The sequence below is a fragment of the Balaenoptera acutorostrata genome, chromosome 9 (assembly GCF_949987535.1).
Source record: "Balaenoptera acutorostrata chromosome 9, mBalAcu1.1, whole genome shotgun sequence".
NCBI lineage: Eukaryota > Metazoa > Chordata > Mammalia > Artiodactyla > Balaenopteridae > Balaenoptera > Balaenoptera acutorostrata.
In genome coordinates, this window is record NC_080072.1 from 62,604,098 (window position 1) to 62,623,206 (window position 19,109).

At 39.7% G+C, this 19,109-nt stretch overlaps 1 protein-coding gene across 3 annotated transcripts in view; it reads left to right on the forward strand.

Annotated features, from left to right (window-relative positions):
- The window catches only part of ANKRD42 (ankyrin repeat domain 42), a 65,676-nt gene that overhangs the window by 36,078 nt on the left and 10,489 nt on the right, over positions 1-19,109 (forward strand). For all 3 annotated transcript variants that reach the window (XM_007168549.2, XM_057553916.1, XM_057553915.1), the window contains 4 exons: positions 2,389-2,564; positions 7,962-8,085; positions 11,793-11,937; positions 18,973-19,055. In XM_007168549.2, the coding sequence (XP_007168611.2) occupies positions 2,389-2,564; positions 7,962-8,085; positions 11,793-11,937; positions 18,973-19,055 (528 nt within the window). The remainder of the gene's footprint in view (positions 1-2,388; positions 2,565-7,961; positions 8,086-11,792; positions 11,938-18,972; positions 19,056-19,109) is intronic.

Genomic DNA, 19,109 nt, shown 5'->3' on the forward strand with positions numbered 1-19,109 from the left:
TAAAATCTCCTTGTGCACCTTTGTAATCTCTCTCCCTCCTACTGCTTTCCACTGCCCCATCCCCAAGCAGACACTAATTTGCTTTCTGTCGCTATAGATTAGTTTGCATTTGCTAGAATTTTATATAAATGGAATCATACAGTATGTACTCTTATATATCTGGCTTTTTTCACTCAGCATAATTATTTTGAAAATCATTCATGTGTATTAGTGGTTCATCTCTTATTGCTGAGTAGTATTCCATTGACTGTGGAATTCCATACTATTCCATAGTTTGCTTATCCCCTAACCTGTTGAAGGATATCTTGTTTGTATGTACTTTTTGGTGATTATGAATAAAGCTGCTATAAACATTCACATACAGATTTTTGTGTGAACATAAGTTTTCAGTTCACTTGAGTAATACTTAGTAGGATTGCTGAGTCAGATGCTAAGGGTGTGTTTATCTTTATAAGAAACTGCCACAGTGCCTTCCAAAGTGACCACACCAATTTGCATTCCATCAGCAGTGGATGAGTGTTTCTGTTGCTTCTTATCTTGCCAGCATTTGATATTGTCAGATTTTTTTATTTTCATAATTCCAGTAGGTGTGTAGTGGTGTCTCATTGTGTTTTTTGTTTTTTCCTAATGGAAAATGATTTGGGGCATCTTTTCATATACATATTTGCCATTTGTATGTTTTCCTTTGGTGAAGTGACTGTTCAGATCTTTTAGCCACTTTTAAAACTTGGGTGGTTTTCTTATTGTTGAGTTTTTAGAGCTCTTTCTATATTCTGGATACTAGTTCTTTCTCAGATTTTTGTTTTGTGAAGATTTTCTCCCAGTTGTGGTTTGTTTTTTCATTCTCTTAACAATGAAGAGCAAAAATTTTTTATCAATTTGCTCTTTTATGGGTTATGCTTTTGGTATCATATCTAAGAAATCTTTGATCTACACCAAGTCACAAAGATTTTCTTTTATGTTTTCTTTTAGACATTGTTATAGGTACAGTTTTAGGTTTTACATTAAGGTCTGTGATCCATTTTGAGTTAATTTTTGTATGTGGTATGAGGTATATGTATCCAAGTTCTTTTTTTTGCATATGGATATCTAATTGTTCTAGCACCGTTTGTTGAAAAAGCTGTCCTTTTTCTTCTATTACCTTTGTGTCTTTGTCCAAGTCAGGTGTCCATGTATGCGTGGGCTTATTTCTGTAGTCTGTATTTTATCCATTGATCTATTTGTCTGTCTTTGTATCAGTATCACATGGGTGATTTTGTACTGTATCTGAAGATATTCATAATTTCTGGCCCACATTTCTTTGTCATTCATGCACCAAAGTGCTAGTGTGAGTGTAGTGTTATAGAAATAACCTTGAATCTGGCATAAAACAAGTACTCAGTAAATGACAGCTGTGAAGTGACAATCTAGTAATAGAGATAATGAATTCTATTAACCTTACAACTTCCTGTGTTTATTACTATATTGTTAATGATTTGCAGTACCTGGTGAAAGGTAAAGATATATGTGTGCATGTGCACGTGGTTATGGAAGTGTGTGAACAAAATAAAATTTGAGGTTTTTATGTTTAGCGAGTAATTCTCCATGTCCTAAGAGAAAGCATTGAACATTTTAATTAGCAAAACTGTGGGAAAAATATACAGATTACATACAATCACAACAACAACCTGAAAACCAAGGGTATATTATTAGAAGCTTCATAGAGATGTGGGAAGGATCAAAGAAAATAAGAAATGTGGATATAAAAGTCATTATTTTTCCATTAAATTTAAAAGCTATGCTGGGTGCTTTGAGGGTTGAGGAAGGATGAAGATTAAGGGGGCTAGAGCTATAGTTTTCCCTAAAAGGAACCAGAACTAATTCTATGATCTAAATTAGGCCATTAGGAAAGGGTAGTAAATACAGGTAAATCAAGTAGGGTGGTTCTGGGGTTTCTACTCAGTTGAGCAGCTCCGTTTGGGGGCACACCAAATATTCTTTTGATATTGGGTCACTTCTTTCAGTTGGATTTTTGCCACTAAAAAATGGAATCTGGGAATTCCCAGGTGGTCCAGTAGTTAGGACTCCTCGCTTTCACTGCCAAGGGCCCGGGTTCAATCCCTGGTCGGGCAACTAAGATCCCATAAGCCCCGCGGCGTGGCCAAAAAAAAAAATTCTGGGATCAGTCTTTAATATGACTGCTTGTCCTTAGTTTCCACTAACTGTTTGAATTCCCCACATTGCTGGATATGCATCAAATTGTCACTGACCTTCAGATACAGTTTTCGTTCTTCACTGGTGCGTGAGTTGGTGGGATAATGTAGAGTGTAATTTCCTAAATTAAATGCAAACTGCTATTTCAATTTGAAAAAGATTGTGGATCTTGTAATTACTAATTCTTTTCTACAGGTTTGCCCATTTAGCAGCAGTAAAGCTATTGGAAGGACTACAGAAATATGATATCGATGATGAGAGTGAAATTGATGAAAATGATATTAAGTTTTTCATAAGACATGGTGTTGAGGGAAGCACTGATGCCAAGGATGATATAGGTCTCAGTGAGTTGGATAAAACAGATGCCAGAGGTAAGTGTGCCAACTCTTCCATGATTTTTCCTTTAAAAAATACCACAGATTTGGGAATTATTTTAAAGACAACTACCATCTACAAAGTAAAATACTTTGATATTTTTTGGGGAACCAGAACTAGTACAGATTTTTGTACTAGGGGTTGTTGAACAAATAAAGAATGTGAGACATGATCTTTGTCCCTCAAAGAGGAAAGGGGTATTTTCCTGCCATATAACCCGATTTCACTTCTCATGATATTTGTCAGAGAGCCATGGTTCATATGAATGGATGAGAAGAACTGTTTCAATGGCACTCTTTCATAGGAGAAAGGTGAGAAGGATCTTTTTGAACGGAGGCTAACCAAAGCAAAGGCAGCTGTAGTAAAGTGAGCAGAGCTTGGGCACTGGATTCAGACATCAGAGCTTCACCTCTTTGTAGCTGAACTCCTTCTAGTTACTCTCTGAACCTCGGTTTCCTCATCTGTAAAAATGAGAATATTAACGTAATGTCATCCCACAGACTGCACTAGAGAATGGGAAGTGCCTAGAGGCTTAGTAAATGTCAATTCCCTTCCTCGTGATCTCTGGAAAGTATCTTCAGTTATTCTGGCAGGAAAAACTAGTTGTACCAAAACTGTATTCTCTGAGAAAAACTTCTAATTCATGTCTAAATTAAAAAAAAAAAATTTTTTTAAGAGCTCCCAGAACATCATCAGGCAGAACCTCACTCTCCATGTGATGGTAGAAACCTCTTTCCTGGTGAATGCAACCTAAAAGATGCTAATATTAGGGGCTCCCAACAAGCAGCCCACCTGGATCACCCCACAGTGAGGCTCAGAGTCAATGATCCCTTCAGAATTTCCTGACAGCTTTATTTTAAATAGCTTCACTGAGATATAATTCACATACCATTCAATTTACCCATTTAAGGTGTACAATTTAATGGTTTTTAGTATATTCAGATTTGTGCAACCATTATTACAATAATATTTGTAACATTTCCATCACCCCCCAAAAGAAACCTCATACCCATTAGTAGTCAATCCCCCTAACCTCTACCTTCTTCCTTCCCCTCAAACCACCCCCCAGTTAGGCAACTGCTAATCTACTGTCTGTCTCTATAGGTTTGCCTATTTGGGGCATTTCATATGAATGGGATGATACCATATATGGTCTTTTGTGACTGGCTTCTTTCACTTAGCACAATGTCTTCAAGATTTATGCACATTGTAACGTGGATCATTACTTCATACTTTATTCCTTTTTATTGCCAAATAATATTTTTGTATGGATATACCACATTTTATTTTATTTTATTTTATTTATTTTTAAAAATTAATTAATTAATTAATTTTTGGCTGTGTTGGGTCTTCGTTTTCTGTGCGAGGGCTTTCTCTAGTTGCGGCAAGTGGGGGCCACTCTTCATCGCGGTGCGCGGGCCTCACTGTCACGGCCTCTCTTGTTGCGGAGCACAGGCTCCAGACGCGCAGGCTCAGTAGTTGTGGCTCATGGGCCTAGTTGCTCCGCGGCATGTGGTATCTTCCCAGACCAGGGCTCGAACCCGTGTCCCCTGCATTGGCAGGCAGATTCTCAACCACTGCGCCAACAGGGAAGCCCACCACATTTTATTTTATTTTTAATTTTAATTTTTTATTTATTTATTTATTCCTAAATTTATTTGGCTGCACTGGGTCTTAGTTGCGGCATGCAGGATCTTTGTTGCAGCATGCGAGCTCTTAGTTGCAGCATGTGGGATCTAGTTCCCTGACCAGAGATCACACCCGGCCCCCCTGCATTGGGAATGTGGAGTCTTAGCCACTGGACCACCAGGGAAGTCCCTATACCACATTTCATATATCTGTTCATCAGTTGTTGGACATTTGAGTTGTTTCCACATTTTGGCTGTTAAGAATAATGCTGCTGGGACTTCCCTGGTGGTTCAGTGGGTAAGACTCCATGCTCCCAGTGCAGGGGACCCGGGTTTGATCCCTGTTTGGGGAACTAGATCCTGCATGCCGCAACTAAGAAGTCCGCCTGTTGCAACTAAAGATCCCGCATTCCGCAACGAAGAGTGCCACAACTAAGACCTGGCACAGCCTAAATAAATTAAAAAAAAAAAAAAAAAAGAATAATGTTGCCATGAATATTTGTATACGTGCTTTTTTTTTTTAATTAATTAATTTATTTATGGCTGTGTTGGGTCTTCGTTTCTGTGCGAGGGCCTTCTCTAGTTGTGGCAAGTGGGGGCCACTCTTCATCGCGGTGCACGGGCCTCTCACTATCGCGGCCTCTCTTGTTGCGGAGCACAGGCTCCAGACGCGCAGGCTCAGTAATTGTGGCTCACGGGCCCAGTTGCTCTGTGGCATGTGGGATCTTCCCAGACCAGGGCTCGAACCCATGTCCCCTGCATTGGCAGGCAGATTCTCAACCACTGCGCCACCAGGGAAGCCCTGTATACATGCTTTTTTGAAAATGGAAATGTATTTTCATTTCTCTTGGATATACACCTAGCAGTTGGAATTGCTGCATCATCTGGTAAAAATATGTCTAACATTTTGAGGAACTTTCAAACTGTTATGCAAAGTAGCTGCACCATTTTATATTCCCACCAACAATGCCTGAGGGTTCCAGTTTCTCCCCATCCTTGCCAATACTCGTTATTGTTTGTCTTGTTGATAACTAAAACTGTTTTAGTGAGTGTGTAGTGGTATCTCAGTGTAGATTTGATTGGTGTTTCCCTAATGAATAATGATGTTGAGTATCTTTTCATGTGCCTGTTGATCATTTGTATAGCTTTTGGAGAAATGTCTATTCAAATCCTTTTTCTATTTTTCAACTGAGTTGTTTATCTTTTTACTGTTGAGTTGTAAGAGTACTTGCAGATACAAGTCCCTTATATCTGCAAGTATAAGTATTTGCAGATACTTTCTCCTATTCTGTGGGTTGTCTTTTAACTTTCTTAATGATGTCCTTGCCAGTGCAAGTTTTTAATTTTGATGAAATTCATTTTATCTATTTTAAATTTATTTATTTATTTATTTATTTTTGGCTGTGTTGGGTCTTCGTTTCCGCGCGAGGGCTTTCCCCAGCTGCGGCAAGCGGGGGCCACTCTTCATCGCGGTGCGCGGGCCTCTCACCATCGTGGCCTCTCTTGTTGCGGAGCATGGGCTCAGCAGTTGTGGCTCATGGGCCCAGTTGCTCCATGGCATGTGGGATCCTCCCAGACCAGGGCTCGAACCCGTGTCCCCTGCATTGGCAGGCGGACTCCCAACCACTGCGCCACCAGGGAAGCCCCCATTTTATCTATTTTAAAATTTTGTTTGTGCTTAAATTTCTTTTTTGTTGATTGTACTGAGAATTAGCAAGGACTTACTAGAACTGCAGAAGATGAACAGTTGATTTGTAGAATTTCAGTGTCTTCTGAAATTAGTTGAGTAGGAGATTTTTGTGAAGTGATCATTGTCAGTGAATCACAAAAATTTTAAAAGATGTTTCAGGAAAGACCAAGAACGAGGCTAGAACTGTTTCCTTCTGTGGTGTGTTTGACACAAATGCACTCTTACACCCTTGCCATATAGTGAGGCTCTGGCTGGTGCCCAGCTGGGGTGGTTGCAGCTAGTGAAGGTACTATATATGAAGTCATGTGCTATTTTCTTGTCCCTATTTAATTTTATTCCAGGGCAAAATCCAAAGGACTGGCCAGTCTCTTCTTGGAACACTAGGTTTTGCCAGAGTGCCTAGAGGGGACTGATTGGATTTCTTGTCATCGCAGACTTCTTGGAACTGAGCCTCAATTCAGAGCATTCTTTAGTGAATTAGGTTTAGGGTCATGGCATCATAGAACCCCATTTGAGGTTTGACTCCTGGCTCAACATTGCTGTCACATGTCATCCAGCATCCAATCACCTTCAGTGACAAGGCCCCCACTATCGCCCATGTGGCCCATTTCTACCTTTTGAAAGGGGTAAATGTATAAGGCACTTATCGTAGTGTCCTTCCCATCACAGGCACTCCACAAATACATGATAGCTCTTAACTGGTTTTTTTTTTTTTTTTTAACATCTTTATTGGAGTATAATTGCTTTACAATGGTGTGTTAGTTTCTGCTTTATAAGGAAGTGAATCAGTTCTATATATACATATGTTCCCATATCTCTTCCATCTTGCGTCTCCCTCCCTCCCACCCTCTTAACTGTTTTTGTTGAAAAGTTTCGCCTTTGTTAAGATCTTTCTTCCTGGAACTAATCCCAATTAATCCTAGCTCTTACCTCCGATGATCCCATAGAACAGCTCTTTCAAAACATAGCCTTCAAATATTAAAGAATTAAATAAACCATCACAATTCTTTCCATTCTATGTAACATTAAAAAAAAAAATCCCCTCTACTTGTTTGCTATTAGTTATGGTGGATCCCAAACCTGTCTGCCCGTCAGAATTGTCTGAGGAGCTTTTACTAACTACTGATACCTGAATTTGTAGGACTGCTATGGGGCTCAAACATATACATTTTTAAAAAGTACCCCAGTTGATTCTGATGTATGTAGTTTGGAACCTGCAGCTCTAACCTATTGAGAGATAAATCAGAGTGGTGAGTGTCAGGGAGAAGAGGCTGTGATTTGCTAACCTGGTTGTAAAGCAGAGTTTCTCAGCTTCTGTGTTATTGACATTTTGGGCCAGATACTTATTTGTTGAGGGGGGCCCACCTGTGCATTTTAAGATATTTAGTAGCATCCTGAGCCTCTACATGCCAATAGTCTGTTTCCCTCCATCCCCCGAGGTTTAACAAGTAAAAGGTCTCCAGATATTGCCAAGTGTTCCTTGGAGGAGAAAATCACCCCAGGTTGAGAACTTGTACCACAAAGGATAGAAAAAAATCATGGTTTTGACAGCTGGAGAATAGCTCAAGGTAGCTCTCAACACACTTCCTTCTCAATATCCTCTTGCCTAGATCTTACAAGTGACTAATCATAAAATTTGGGGGCTGGATTAGTTCTGATTTATCATAAATAAATCAAGCATATTTCAGTTTTTCTAATTTTCCGACATAAATAGATTGTGCCTGGTCCTGTAATATACAACCAGTCCTAAAACACTGCTAGCCAGCCTCCCTCCCCTCCCCTCCCCTCCCCTCCCCTTCCCTGGTATTAACAGTCATAACAATGATATATCCTCCGACAGCAGGGACAGAACCCTCCATTTAGATATCTCACTGCTTGTTCACCCTAATACTCTGCTACTGATAGTATCCTTCCATGTAGACACCACCCTCCCTCCATCTCCTTCCCCGAACCACACAGACACTGACCGTGCAGACACTGGCTTTAGAGGAAGAGTATGCTCCAGGACCAGCATCCTGTGAGCACATGAGCTGTTACCTGTCTAAACTAGCTTCCTGTTCAATTCTGTCTTGCAGTGAGAGCTTATAAGAAAATTGTAGAATTGAGACACCTCCTGGAAATTGCTGAGAGCAACTATAAACACTTGGGAGGCATAACAGAAGATCTAAAGCAGAAGAAAGAACAGCTTGAGTCTGAAAAGTAATGTCCTCAAAACTTTGATGGTTTGTTTTTACTTACCTTTCTAAATGCCACGTGAGGGTTTGTTGATCAACAACTTATTGTTTCATCCCCACCAAAGGGTGTGAGTGTCCAACCTGTTTTCCTCCTAAGCCCCCAGATGGAGAAGGTGTTAAGATTTTTAAAAAATTGTGGTAAGGGACTTTCCTGGTGGCACAGTGGTTAAGAATCCACCTGCTAGTGCAGGGGATACGGGTTCGAGCCCTAGGACGGGAAGATCCCACATGCCACGGAGCAACTAAGCCCATGTGCCACAACTGCTGAAGCCCGCACACCTAGAGCCCGTGCTCTGCAACAAGAGAAGCCACCGCAGTGAGAAGCCTGTGCACCGCAACAAAGAGTAGCCCCCGCTCGCCGCAACTAGAGAAAGCCCGCGCGCAGCAACAGACCCAACACAGGTCTTAGTTGTGGTGCAAAAAAATTGTGCACCAATTTTTTAAAAAAGTTTTAAAAAATTTTTTAAAAATAAAAAAAAAATTGTGGTAAAATATACATAGCATAAAATTAATCTTAACCACTTTTAAGGCAGAATTCAGTAGTGTTAAGTACATTCCACATTTTTGTACAGCCATCCTCCAGAACTTTTTGTCTCGCAAAACTAAAACGCTAAGAAGAGTTCCTGTTTTTTGTTTTCGTTTTTTTGAGACCACAGCTACTTTGAGCTTTTCAACCAACACAGTCTCTAGCCATCCCTATCGAACTGGACTGCTTGCTCACAAGTCACCAACCTAGTCCTATGTTCACGAACAGTGGCACCCCTCAGAACGCTTGCATATTCCCTCACCTTTCACTTCCTGCACCTGAAATTGGCTCTTGGTACATATGGTACCTCTCTAGTTAATTAATGGCTGCTGGGATAGAGGATGCCAAGTGTTTATTTCCTCCCACTGCCTCTTTGCTTGTCTCTCTGCTTTCCACAGTGGCCAGGGAACACAGGGAAACAGGAGGGGAGACTTCCAGTTTAGTCAGAACACGGGTCTGTAAAGAGCAGTGCACGTGGATTCCCCGCTTCCCCTGCCCTCTCCTTTGGTTGGGCCTCTTTCCCTCATACTCTTAGAACCTCCTGTTTCTCTTGCATTCACCCTGTGCTGAATTTAATCTCAGTAAGAGGTCTGGTAAATGTATTCAGAGTAACATCTAAATCTTTGATAAGATGGGTACTTGGGAGTTTGAACAGAAGACAAAATCTTAAGCCAAAATACTCTGTCTCTTAATGGGATTTTAGGCACTAGGAAGTTGTGGTAGACCAAAAAGAAATTTTCTTTTTTTTAATCAGGGGCCTTCTTGGTATCTCATAAATCACATCACATAAGTAGCTGTCCACTGCCTCTCTCTCTATATATATGTATGTAGGTATGTATATTTTGGCTGCATCGCACAGCATGCGGGATCTTAGTTCCTTGACCAGGGATTGAACCCGTGCCTCCTGCAATGGAAGTGTGGAGTCCTAACCACTGGACCACCAGGGAATTCTTGACTGCTTCTGTATTGATTAAAGTGTTTGAGATGTAGAATATTTTTAGTATTGGCCTCTGCCTAAGAACCTAGCCGAAAGTTCTTAGCTCCCTTGTAATCTAGAAAAGTACTTCACAGTAGAGCAATTATTTCCTAGATAATGAGCTTTAAATTTTGTTCCTTTACTTCTCTTCCAAGGCTTATTACTGTACTACTGCTAGGGATGCTTGCAGTATTTCTGAGCACTACTGTATGGTAGGCACTGTATAAGCCTCTTGTGTGTATTGTTTCCTGCAATCTTCACAGCTCCATTAGCTATTATCTCACTACGTGGATTAGGAAACCAAGACTGAACTTACAAGTTAGGTAACTCGCATGAAGTCACAAAGGGAGGACTAAGGGTGCGGGGTGGAGCCAGGATTTGTGTCTGAGTCTGTATGACTCCAAACCTATTATCCAAGGTCATTACAATTTTAATAATAGTCTTTAATGGAACTTTTAATTCTAATGTTCACATTTCACTGTGAAATGGTTATTATATTGATGTAAGTCATTTGAGCAGGATTTTTTTTTTTTTATAAAGATTGCTTTAGCCTTTGTGCCAGATTGTAGTTTCTTACTAGCTGAGACTGCAGTGTTTCCTCTGAGTAAGCTTTACTTCTTCTCTAGTATGTGTTTCTCACTTTGTGTTGAGTACATCTTAAGACATTTATTCTTTGAGTACAAACTCCTGATCTTATATCTAATTGTAAAGGAAACCTGGATAAGTATTAGTTTGAGGGATGTCCTTTTGCCTTTGTTGTTATTGATTGGTTAGATGAAACTCGGAATACAGCAAAACGTGGTTGTGTTATTCTGTCCTGGCTGATTTTCTTTTCTCATTTGCTGAATTCTAGGTTTCCACAGTTAATGTTCTTCTTTCCTATCTCCAACCTCAACCCCACTCACTTCCATACCAGGGCTACTACTGTATACTCTTAGATTGCCCTCCTTCAGACCTGACATCCAACTCAGCATGCCTTGGGAGTTCTGGTGCCCTCACCATCCAGCAATAAGGCAGAAAGGAACCCTGGTTCCAGTCCTAGCATTGCTTGTCTGGATATATTTTAACATCTTCCTGATATGTCACCCAACTTCCTGTCCCTGCTGCCTCATCCCCTGCAGTCTGTTCATCATGTTAAAACCTAAGTCAGATAAATCTCACATATTGTTGACTGAAAGAAGCCAGGCACACAAATGAATATAATGTACAATTTCATTTACAAGCAGAGACAAAACGAATCTAACACTATAGGTATTCAGAAGTGTGGTTGCCTCTGTGAAGTGAGGGTTGCCTGGGAAGGGCACGAGGGAACTTTCTGAGATGATGGAAGTATTTTGTATCTTGGTAGTCATGGTGGATGCATTAGTGGAAACTCATTAAGTTGTTTACTTGATATTTGTGTAATTCACTCAAAGTACATCATTAAAAAAACAAAGCTAAACAAAGCAAAAGACATTTAAGTTAGATCATGCCGTTTCTCTGTTGAGATCCTCTAATGGCTTCCCGTTTCACTCACAGTAAAAGCCTGGTCCTTGTTGCCACTTACCAGGCCCTGCTTGTTCTGGCTCCCTTTTACCTCTCTGACTCTACTCCAGCCACATTGGCTTCTTTCTTCAAGTTCACCAGGTGTTCTTCTGCCTTAAGGCCTTTGCACTTGCTATTCTCTCTGTCTGGGATGCTCGTCCCCCAGATGTCTACTTGATTATCTCTTATTTCCTTTGGGACTTTGGTCACAAGCCCCCTTCTCAGTAAGGCCTTCCCTGGTCATTGTGTATGAGGTATTAACCCCCTCCTCAACAACATTTCTATTACTTTCTTGCTTTATTTTTTTCTCCCTTAGCATTTATCACCTTCCAACATACTTATATTTACTTACTTATATTTAAATACATATATTTACTTATTTATTTTCTTTACTGTCTTCCACCACTGCTGCCAAGATAGGCCCCACAAGGGCAGATTTGGCCTGTTTTGTTCACTACTTTTATATCCAGTATGTAGATCAGTGCTGGCTCATAGTATACCCTCAATATATATTTGTTGAAAAAATGCTTCCTTTGTTTTATTTGCCTTAAATATAATGTATATAATGTATGGATACTTTTCACTATTACCAAAAATAATTGCTAGTTGATATTGGAGATTGATTGAAACCAAATTTTTTTGACAGGACTATCAAAGAGCTGCAGGGCCACCTGGAGTATGAACGACTACGCAGAGAAAAATTAGAATGTCAGCTGGATGAGTATCGAGCAGAGGTGGATCAACTCAGGGAGATGCTGGAGAAAACTCAGGTTCCCAACTTTGCGGCTGTGGTTGGTATCCTTCTTAACACATTTATCTTTCTCAAGAAGTAGTATACAAGAGTAGCTAAGAGTACCAGCTTTGGAGGGGGCTATTTGGGTTTGAATCCTGGCTGCAGCCCTTTTTGGTTTGGACAAGTCATTTAACCTCTCTTTGCCTTATTTGTAAGTTGGAGTTAATAACTTATATTTTCTAGAGTGTTGTAAGGAGTAAAGGAATATACATATACACATACATATATATACACACACACACACATTACTCTATAAAACTATATATACATACACATACATATGTGTCTATCTATCTACCTATCTATCAGTTGGAATAGCAACCTGGTTCATATGTGTGCAGTAAGTTTTATTCTTATTACTGTATCATGTAAGGAAAAAAATTTTATAAGCAGAGTAATCAATAAGAATTCTGAGACAGCTATGGAGTATGTATGCTTTAATTCTAAATATCCCAAATAAACTGCTCTAAAAAGAAACTGACATGAGAAACAGATAACAAAGAACAAATGAAGAAAAGCAGGTGGAGTATAAATAGAGTGAAAGTGACAGCAAGAAGCCCCCAGTGGTGCTTGTATTTCAGGCCATCTAGTCTCAGTAGAGCAGGCAGAAAGCTCACCGGGGGAACTTTGACCCTCACTCTCCTCTGCTCTGCAGGTGTGGCCTTTGTGGACAGTTCATGTGACATAGTGTGGGGATTCAGGTACCTTTCATATTTTCCTTCCATAGGGAATTTTTTTCTTCAGTCCTCGTGGGTAAGTTAATTTTGTTCCAGATCTACATCACCTCAAATATGATATAAAAACTTCCTGGCTTCTTTGTATTTTGTACAAACTGATCATTAGTCTCTTTAATAACCACTTAAAAAATATTAATATATGTGCTTGTTGTAAAATGTTAAAAACAGGGCAGATGCTCCTCCCCATACCAAGTTCCACTCTCCAGAGGAAGCCGCTGTTAATGGTTTGGTCTCATATTAGACAACATTCTGTTCATCTGCAAACATGTGTATATTTCTGTATACAAATTCACTTTCTCTGGGTTTTGGTATCTCACCAGTGCTTAATTTTCCAAGGGATAGAAATAATCATCATAATTAATCCATTATCTTCATTTTTGCAGTGACCATCTTATACCACGTTTAGCCTCTGGGGACACTTTAGTCTGGAGAGGCTGGCTGGGGCAGTCATGTGGTGTTGGCTAGCAGACACACACCTTTTATAAACTACCACTGACACTCCAGCTCCGCTCCCTCTCCACCTTGTGGCAGGAACTCTGCCAGTTCCAGTCTCCTCAGAGGCAAGAACATACATTGTTCTTCGCTAGCTAGCTGCCTAGATCTTTTGGAGATCACCCAAGCTGCACACCTTTTGAGTCAATCCAGATTGATGGTCTACATAGAAAATTTTTGGTTTTTAGCTATTTAAAATTATTCTTTTCTTGCCCAGAAATGTCTGTTCCCAGGGTGGTTTCATGTCACACACTAATAGAGCACATCCTTCCTAAGACCTTGCTCTCTACCAACAATGTGTAGCTTTCAGGAGCGCTGACTCGAGGTCCCTGTACTCTGGGTCCATTGTTTTTTGCGGTCCTGCTGTAGGTTACACGAGGTTTTGTAAATGAGCAAATGTCACTGACCTCTCATGGCAGCTGCTTATTTTCTGTTCTGCAAAAGCTTCTGGGTCTCAATTTCCTCATCTTTAAAACGAGGATAACACCTACCTCATGGGATGGTATTGATGTTAGATGAAATACTGTGTAGAACTCCTGAGGTATTTTCTGTCTACTAGTATTCATGGTATTATAGTCTACCTTCCTCATATCCTTTTCTCTTTTTTCCTTTCTTTCAATTTTCTACATTTGAGTTGTATAAACAGTCAGTGGATAAATAAATGTGTATAGCTCTTTGCATCTGAAAGTAGGAGGAATTAGTTTATTGTGGAGTCTAAATATGTAAAGTATAAATAAAATGAACTTTTGATTCAGTGCTCATTTATATAGAGGCTTCAAGAAGCTCTGACTAAATCTCTCCTGCCACCTTCTGGTAAGGACCTATGATTGCATATGACTTTTTCCCCTGTGAAAGAATCTGCAAGAGTATAATTTTTAGCCAGAAAAAAAATTCCTAGGATAGTTTGAGATAATGCACTTAAATAGGTTTTTAATAATAACAACTGGTTTTGATAATAATAATAAATTTTTATAGTGTTTTCTCACATATTGTCTCAGCCTGCATTAACCCACCTCACCAGCCTTATTGTTTTCTCTTCTCCTACACGTGGCCTACCTTTTCTGAACTTGCCCCACACTTTCCCACCCCCAAGCCTTTGCTCATTTTGTCCATATACCTTGAAACCTTTCTGTTAACTCTGCCTCTCAAAATCCTCTTTAGGAACCATCTTGTTCGTCACCCTTGTCCTAACCCCCCTGACCACAAATGATCTTTCCTCCTTTCAGCAAGCACTTTGTACTGCTCTGAGGGCACCTCATCATTATAGTTTAATAGTATTATAGTTTAATTGGCTACTTTACACACAGCACTGAAAATTTAAGTTCTGTGAGATCATCTAACTTGCCTTGATTAATAGCATCATCATCATCAACAGTTACTGAGTACTTGCTATGTGTTGCGCTCAGTGCCAGGAACTTTATATCTGGCACACGTTATTATCTTCATTTTACAAATAAGAAACCAAATATCAGAGAAAATAAGGAATTCGCGTAAAGTCACAGAGCTTGTTAGATGGGCAGCCATGATTTGAACCTAACTGCCTAACCCCCTTTTAATGACACTTGTTACTGCCAGTATAGCCCCCTTGCCCTTCCAGCTCACTCACTATGCTTATGAGAAAATTTAGTTTGAAAAATTGGTCTTTAAAATTTTTGATGTTAGCTCTTCAAATAAGTGAATTTATTTATGAAAATTTAAATATAAAATTTATAGTAATTTGATAAAATGTTACTTATACTGGAATTATACACAGTAATTCAAACATTTATTTCAAGATATGTCTTAAATCCAAAGTTGAGGTGATGAAGCTTCCAAAAGATAACACAGTGGGATATCTTTGTGACTTGGGGGTAGAAAAAAAATTGATAGATTCGACTTTATTAAAATAAGACTTCACTTTATCAAGGACAACATTAATAGATTGAAAAGGCAAGCCAAAGAGTAGGAAAATATATCTTCTTCCTTCTTATTTTCCTTCCTTGTATCCAAAAGCACAAAGAACTTACACAAACCAGTATGAAAAAGACAGACAACCCAGTAAAAAACCGGGCAAGACATGATCAGGCACTTCACAAAAGAAGACATCCAAGTGGCCAATAACCATGAAAATGTACTCAGAAGTGTTACCAGAATTATTAGTTATCACAAATATAAATTAACACCCAATAAGATGCCAATATACCACCAAAATGGCTAAAATTAAAACAATACAAAACAGACATTACCAAGTATTGATGGGGATGTGGAGCAAGTGGAACTCTTATACACCACTGGTGGAGTGTAAATTGATTTTAATCACTTTGGACAATTGTTTGGCCATATTGAGTAAAGCTGAACATATACATATCTTTGACTCAGTTCCCAGTGCAGTGAGTACATGTCTCTTGATGTACACAGATGGGCACCAAAAGACACGAACAAGAATATTCATATTAGCATTATTATAAATATCCCCCAAACTAGATAAAAAATTCCATCAACAGTAAGAATAAATACATTTTGGTATAATCATACAATGGAACATTATAAAGCAATGGAAATGTATGAATTACTGCTCTGCACATCACTGTGGGTCAATTTCACAAACATAATGCTGAGCAAAAGAAAACTACAGTATGATGCCATGCAGTCCCAAAATTTGTAAAAGAAATCAAGTTAATAGTGCCTGGGAGGAGGCAAATGGATGCTTCTGGGATACAGGTAATGTTCAGTTTCTTGATTTCAGTTGTGGTCACATTGGGTGTTTTCACTTTGTAAAAATTCATCACACTGTACACTTTTTGGGGTGCTTTTTGATATGTGTATTGTACTTAAATAAAAATGTTTACTTAAAAAACCTAAACTAGATGGGAACTATAATAGCTTTGGTAGAGATGTCTGTCCACAGATTGATGCAGCACTGAACTCCTCATAGCTTCCATCTCCAAAACCAGTATCATTCGAGAAGTTGTTGGTCTAAAGCTTTGGGCCATGCTTGCTAATCAAGAACGGCCAACCTGGAACTGGTAATGTTCTATGAATACTTCTGTGTTTAACTTACCCTTGTTTTCTACCTACAAGGATGTGGAACCGGGTTGGGCTTCGATATGGTCTCTGCTGGGCTTCTCCCTGTCCTCTGACATCCTAGCCTGTGAGCCTGTAAGGGCCCTTGGAGCAATCTGAGGGCTTAAGTGAGTTTATCCAAGCTGAGCTGTTAGTCTAAGGAAGTTCTAGAAGTTTGTGATTTCTCTCTCTCTCTTTATTGGTTATACTGTTTTGACACTCTGATAAGAGACTGTTCTGGTAATCAAAGTGGGATTTATCTCCTTTTAGTTGTGTATGCTTCCCAAAACATCAGATTGCATGAAGTTGTTTCTTTTTAATTTATTTTTATATTTATTTTTGGCTGTGTTGGGTCTTCGTTTCTGTGCGAGGGCTTTCTCTAGTTGCGGCAAGCGGGGGCCACTCTTCATCGCAGTGCGCAGGCCTCTCACTATCGCGGCCTCTCTTGTTGCGGAGCACAGGATCCAGACACGCAGGCTCAGTAGTTGTGGCTCACGGGCCCAGTTGCTCCGCGGCATGTGGGATCTTCCCAGACCAGGGCTCGAACCCGTGTCCCCTGCATTGGCAGGCAGATCTCAAACACTGTGCCACCAGGGAAGGAAGCCCTGAAGTTGTTTTAAAAACAAGAATTCCATATACCCAGGGAATAATTTGTAGACACATAACCTGTCAACAGTTTCACGCAGTATTATTAATCTCTTCAACAAACCTGTAAATTCTTTCAGATGGAAACTGGTTAATATTTAAAATATATATATTTTTACACAGGGGTGGTTGTTTAGTTTACACTTAGAATTGCTTTAGGTGCCTAAGCACCATGATTCATTCATGCGTTTAATATCTCAGTATTGCAGTTCTCTTTTCCTGAGTTTGGGAGAAAACACATATTAGGGAGATATATGTTTCTGGCTATAATTTATGACGAGGGAATGAGTAATCTTGGTGAAGAATGTTCCCCAAATGCAGAAACTTCTGGAATTTGAAAGTTTGGAACTTTCAACGAACACTTACTGGAGGCCTGTAGAGTGCCAAGCACATATTTTCTTTTGAACTAGTTTACAGTAAGGCTTGCTTGGTTTGATAGAACAACTTACATATTTGATGTTAGTAGATGCTTTGGTATTTGACCACTATTTCTAGAGTATTTGGGATTGTTTAAACCTCCTTTAGGAGTTAGCATATATGAAAAGTAAAGGAAAATAAATATTAACTGTTTCTGAAAGTCTGGTAACCCTATTAAGCACTAGAAAATTGGCTACCTCTGACAAGTAGCTTCCTTTCTTTTCCTACATTTTCTATATTCTTTCTCTAGTTCTATCTAGTTGGATGAGGTCAAAACTCCTGCTCTACCTCAGTGTTTTTCTTTCATAGACATTTTTGCATTCATCCCCTAATGATCTTGAGGACCTCTTGAAAGCCGGGGAGTGAACTGAGCACCTCTTTTATATCTGCTATTCCACCACAGACTCCTGAGTGGGAACCAGATCTCATTCCTTTTTGTATACCTGTAGCACAGTATACACAGTATACAGTGCAGTTTTAGGAACTGAATGAGCAAATTTTTTTGCTGGAAGACAGGATGGAGGAATGGTTACAGCATGAACTTTGGTGTTGGACAAAATTCGGATTTGAATCCTGCCATTTACTTAGCTTTGTGACCTTGGGAAAAGTTGATTAACCTCTTTGACTTCTGTCCTTGTATCTATAAAATGTTGGTAATACAGCCTACTTCACCTTGTTATATATGTAAAGTATGAAATACAGTGGTACCATATGCTAAGCCCCAGTAAAAAGGTTTGTTGTTACTGGTCTTCAGACTGGTTGGCAAGCTTTTTGAAGAGAAGGGACCATCATATTGCTCTATGCCCACCAGTGCCTGGCCACTATAAGGGAGGGCCAGCAGATTCCCCATCTATTCCCCTCAAGGGGGAGAGAACGGATGTGTGGTTCTGTTTTCCTGGGTGGTGGTGGAATAACAGCAGTTTGCTTCTGTGTCACACACTACTATGAGTTAAGCTGACTGACCTCATTAGCAAAGGTGTAGGTAGGAACACCTTGGGGAATCCTACCTCTAGCCAGGGGCTCTCCTGATGGACACGTGCCTTGTGATGTTCCTGAAACTCCTGCATTCAGATCTGTCCTGCCCAACTGGGCGCAGAGCACTTTTCTGACCAGAAGAATTATTCAAAGATGACTGACATCTAGTGAGTATCCACTGTGTTTCTAGTCCTCTCTTACTCCTTCCCAGAGCATTTATTAAGAATCTTCTGTGCTAGGTACTGAGAGTACCACAACGGGTGAGAAATATTCAGAAACAGCGTGTGGCAGGGCAAAGTGGAAGAGACAAGAGCAGCTGAGGGATGTTTTGTGAACAGAGAAGGAAATATAGGATCCAGGAAATGTGATTCCTAACAGAACGGGGCTTGCAAAGAATCCAGAGGATGCCATGCTAATGCTTTGTGTTATTTTGTTTAGTAATATGTTGGTCTAAAATAGAAGCAGAAACAACAAGGTGTTCTGTGTGGGGGATGTATGAGGTAAAGGTAGGACTGGATGATTTCTCAAGGTGCCTTCCAGTCTGATGAATCACCCCAATATGAACTGGTGCTTCCGATGTAAGTATTTACACAAAATTCTAAAAGAAATGTAAACCAGAGTTGAAAATATTATCATGGTTAAATTTTTTCTTTTGGAACAGTAACGTAGAAAGACAAAAATGTGTCTAGCATAGAAATCTTATTTGGCTCTCTTTTCCTTTGTAGGAAGATGACTCTTCCTGTGAGTCAAGCAAAGAGAAGAGGCGGGTGAAGAAAAAGGTGTCTTCTGGGGGAGTTTTTGTGAAAAGGTACTAATCAGTGAAATAACTTTATATAAACTTGCTTGAATTTTATTTTTAAAT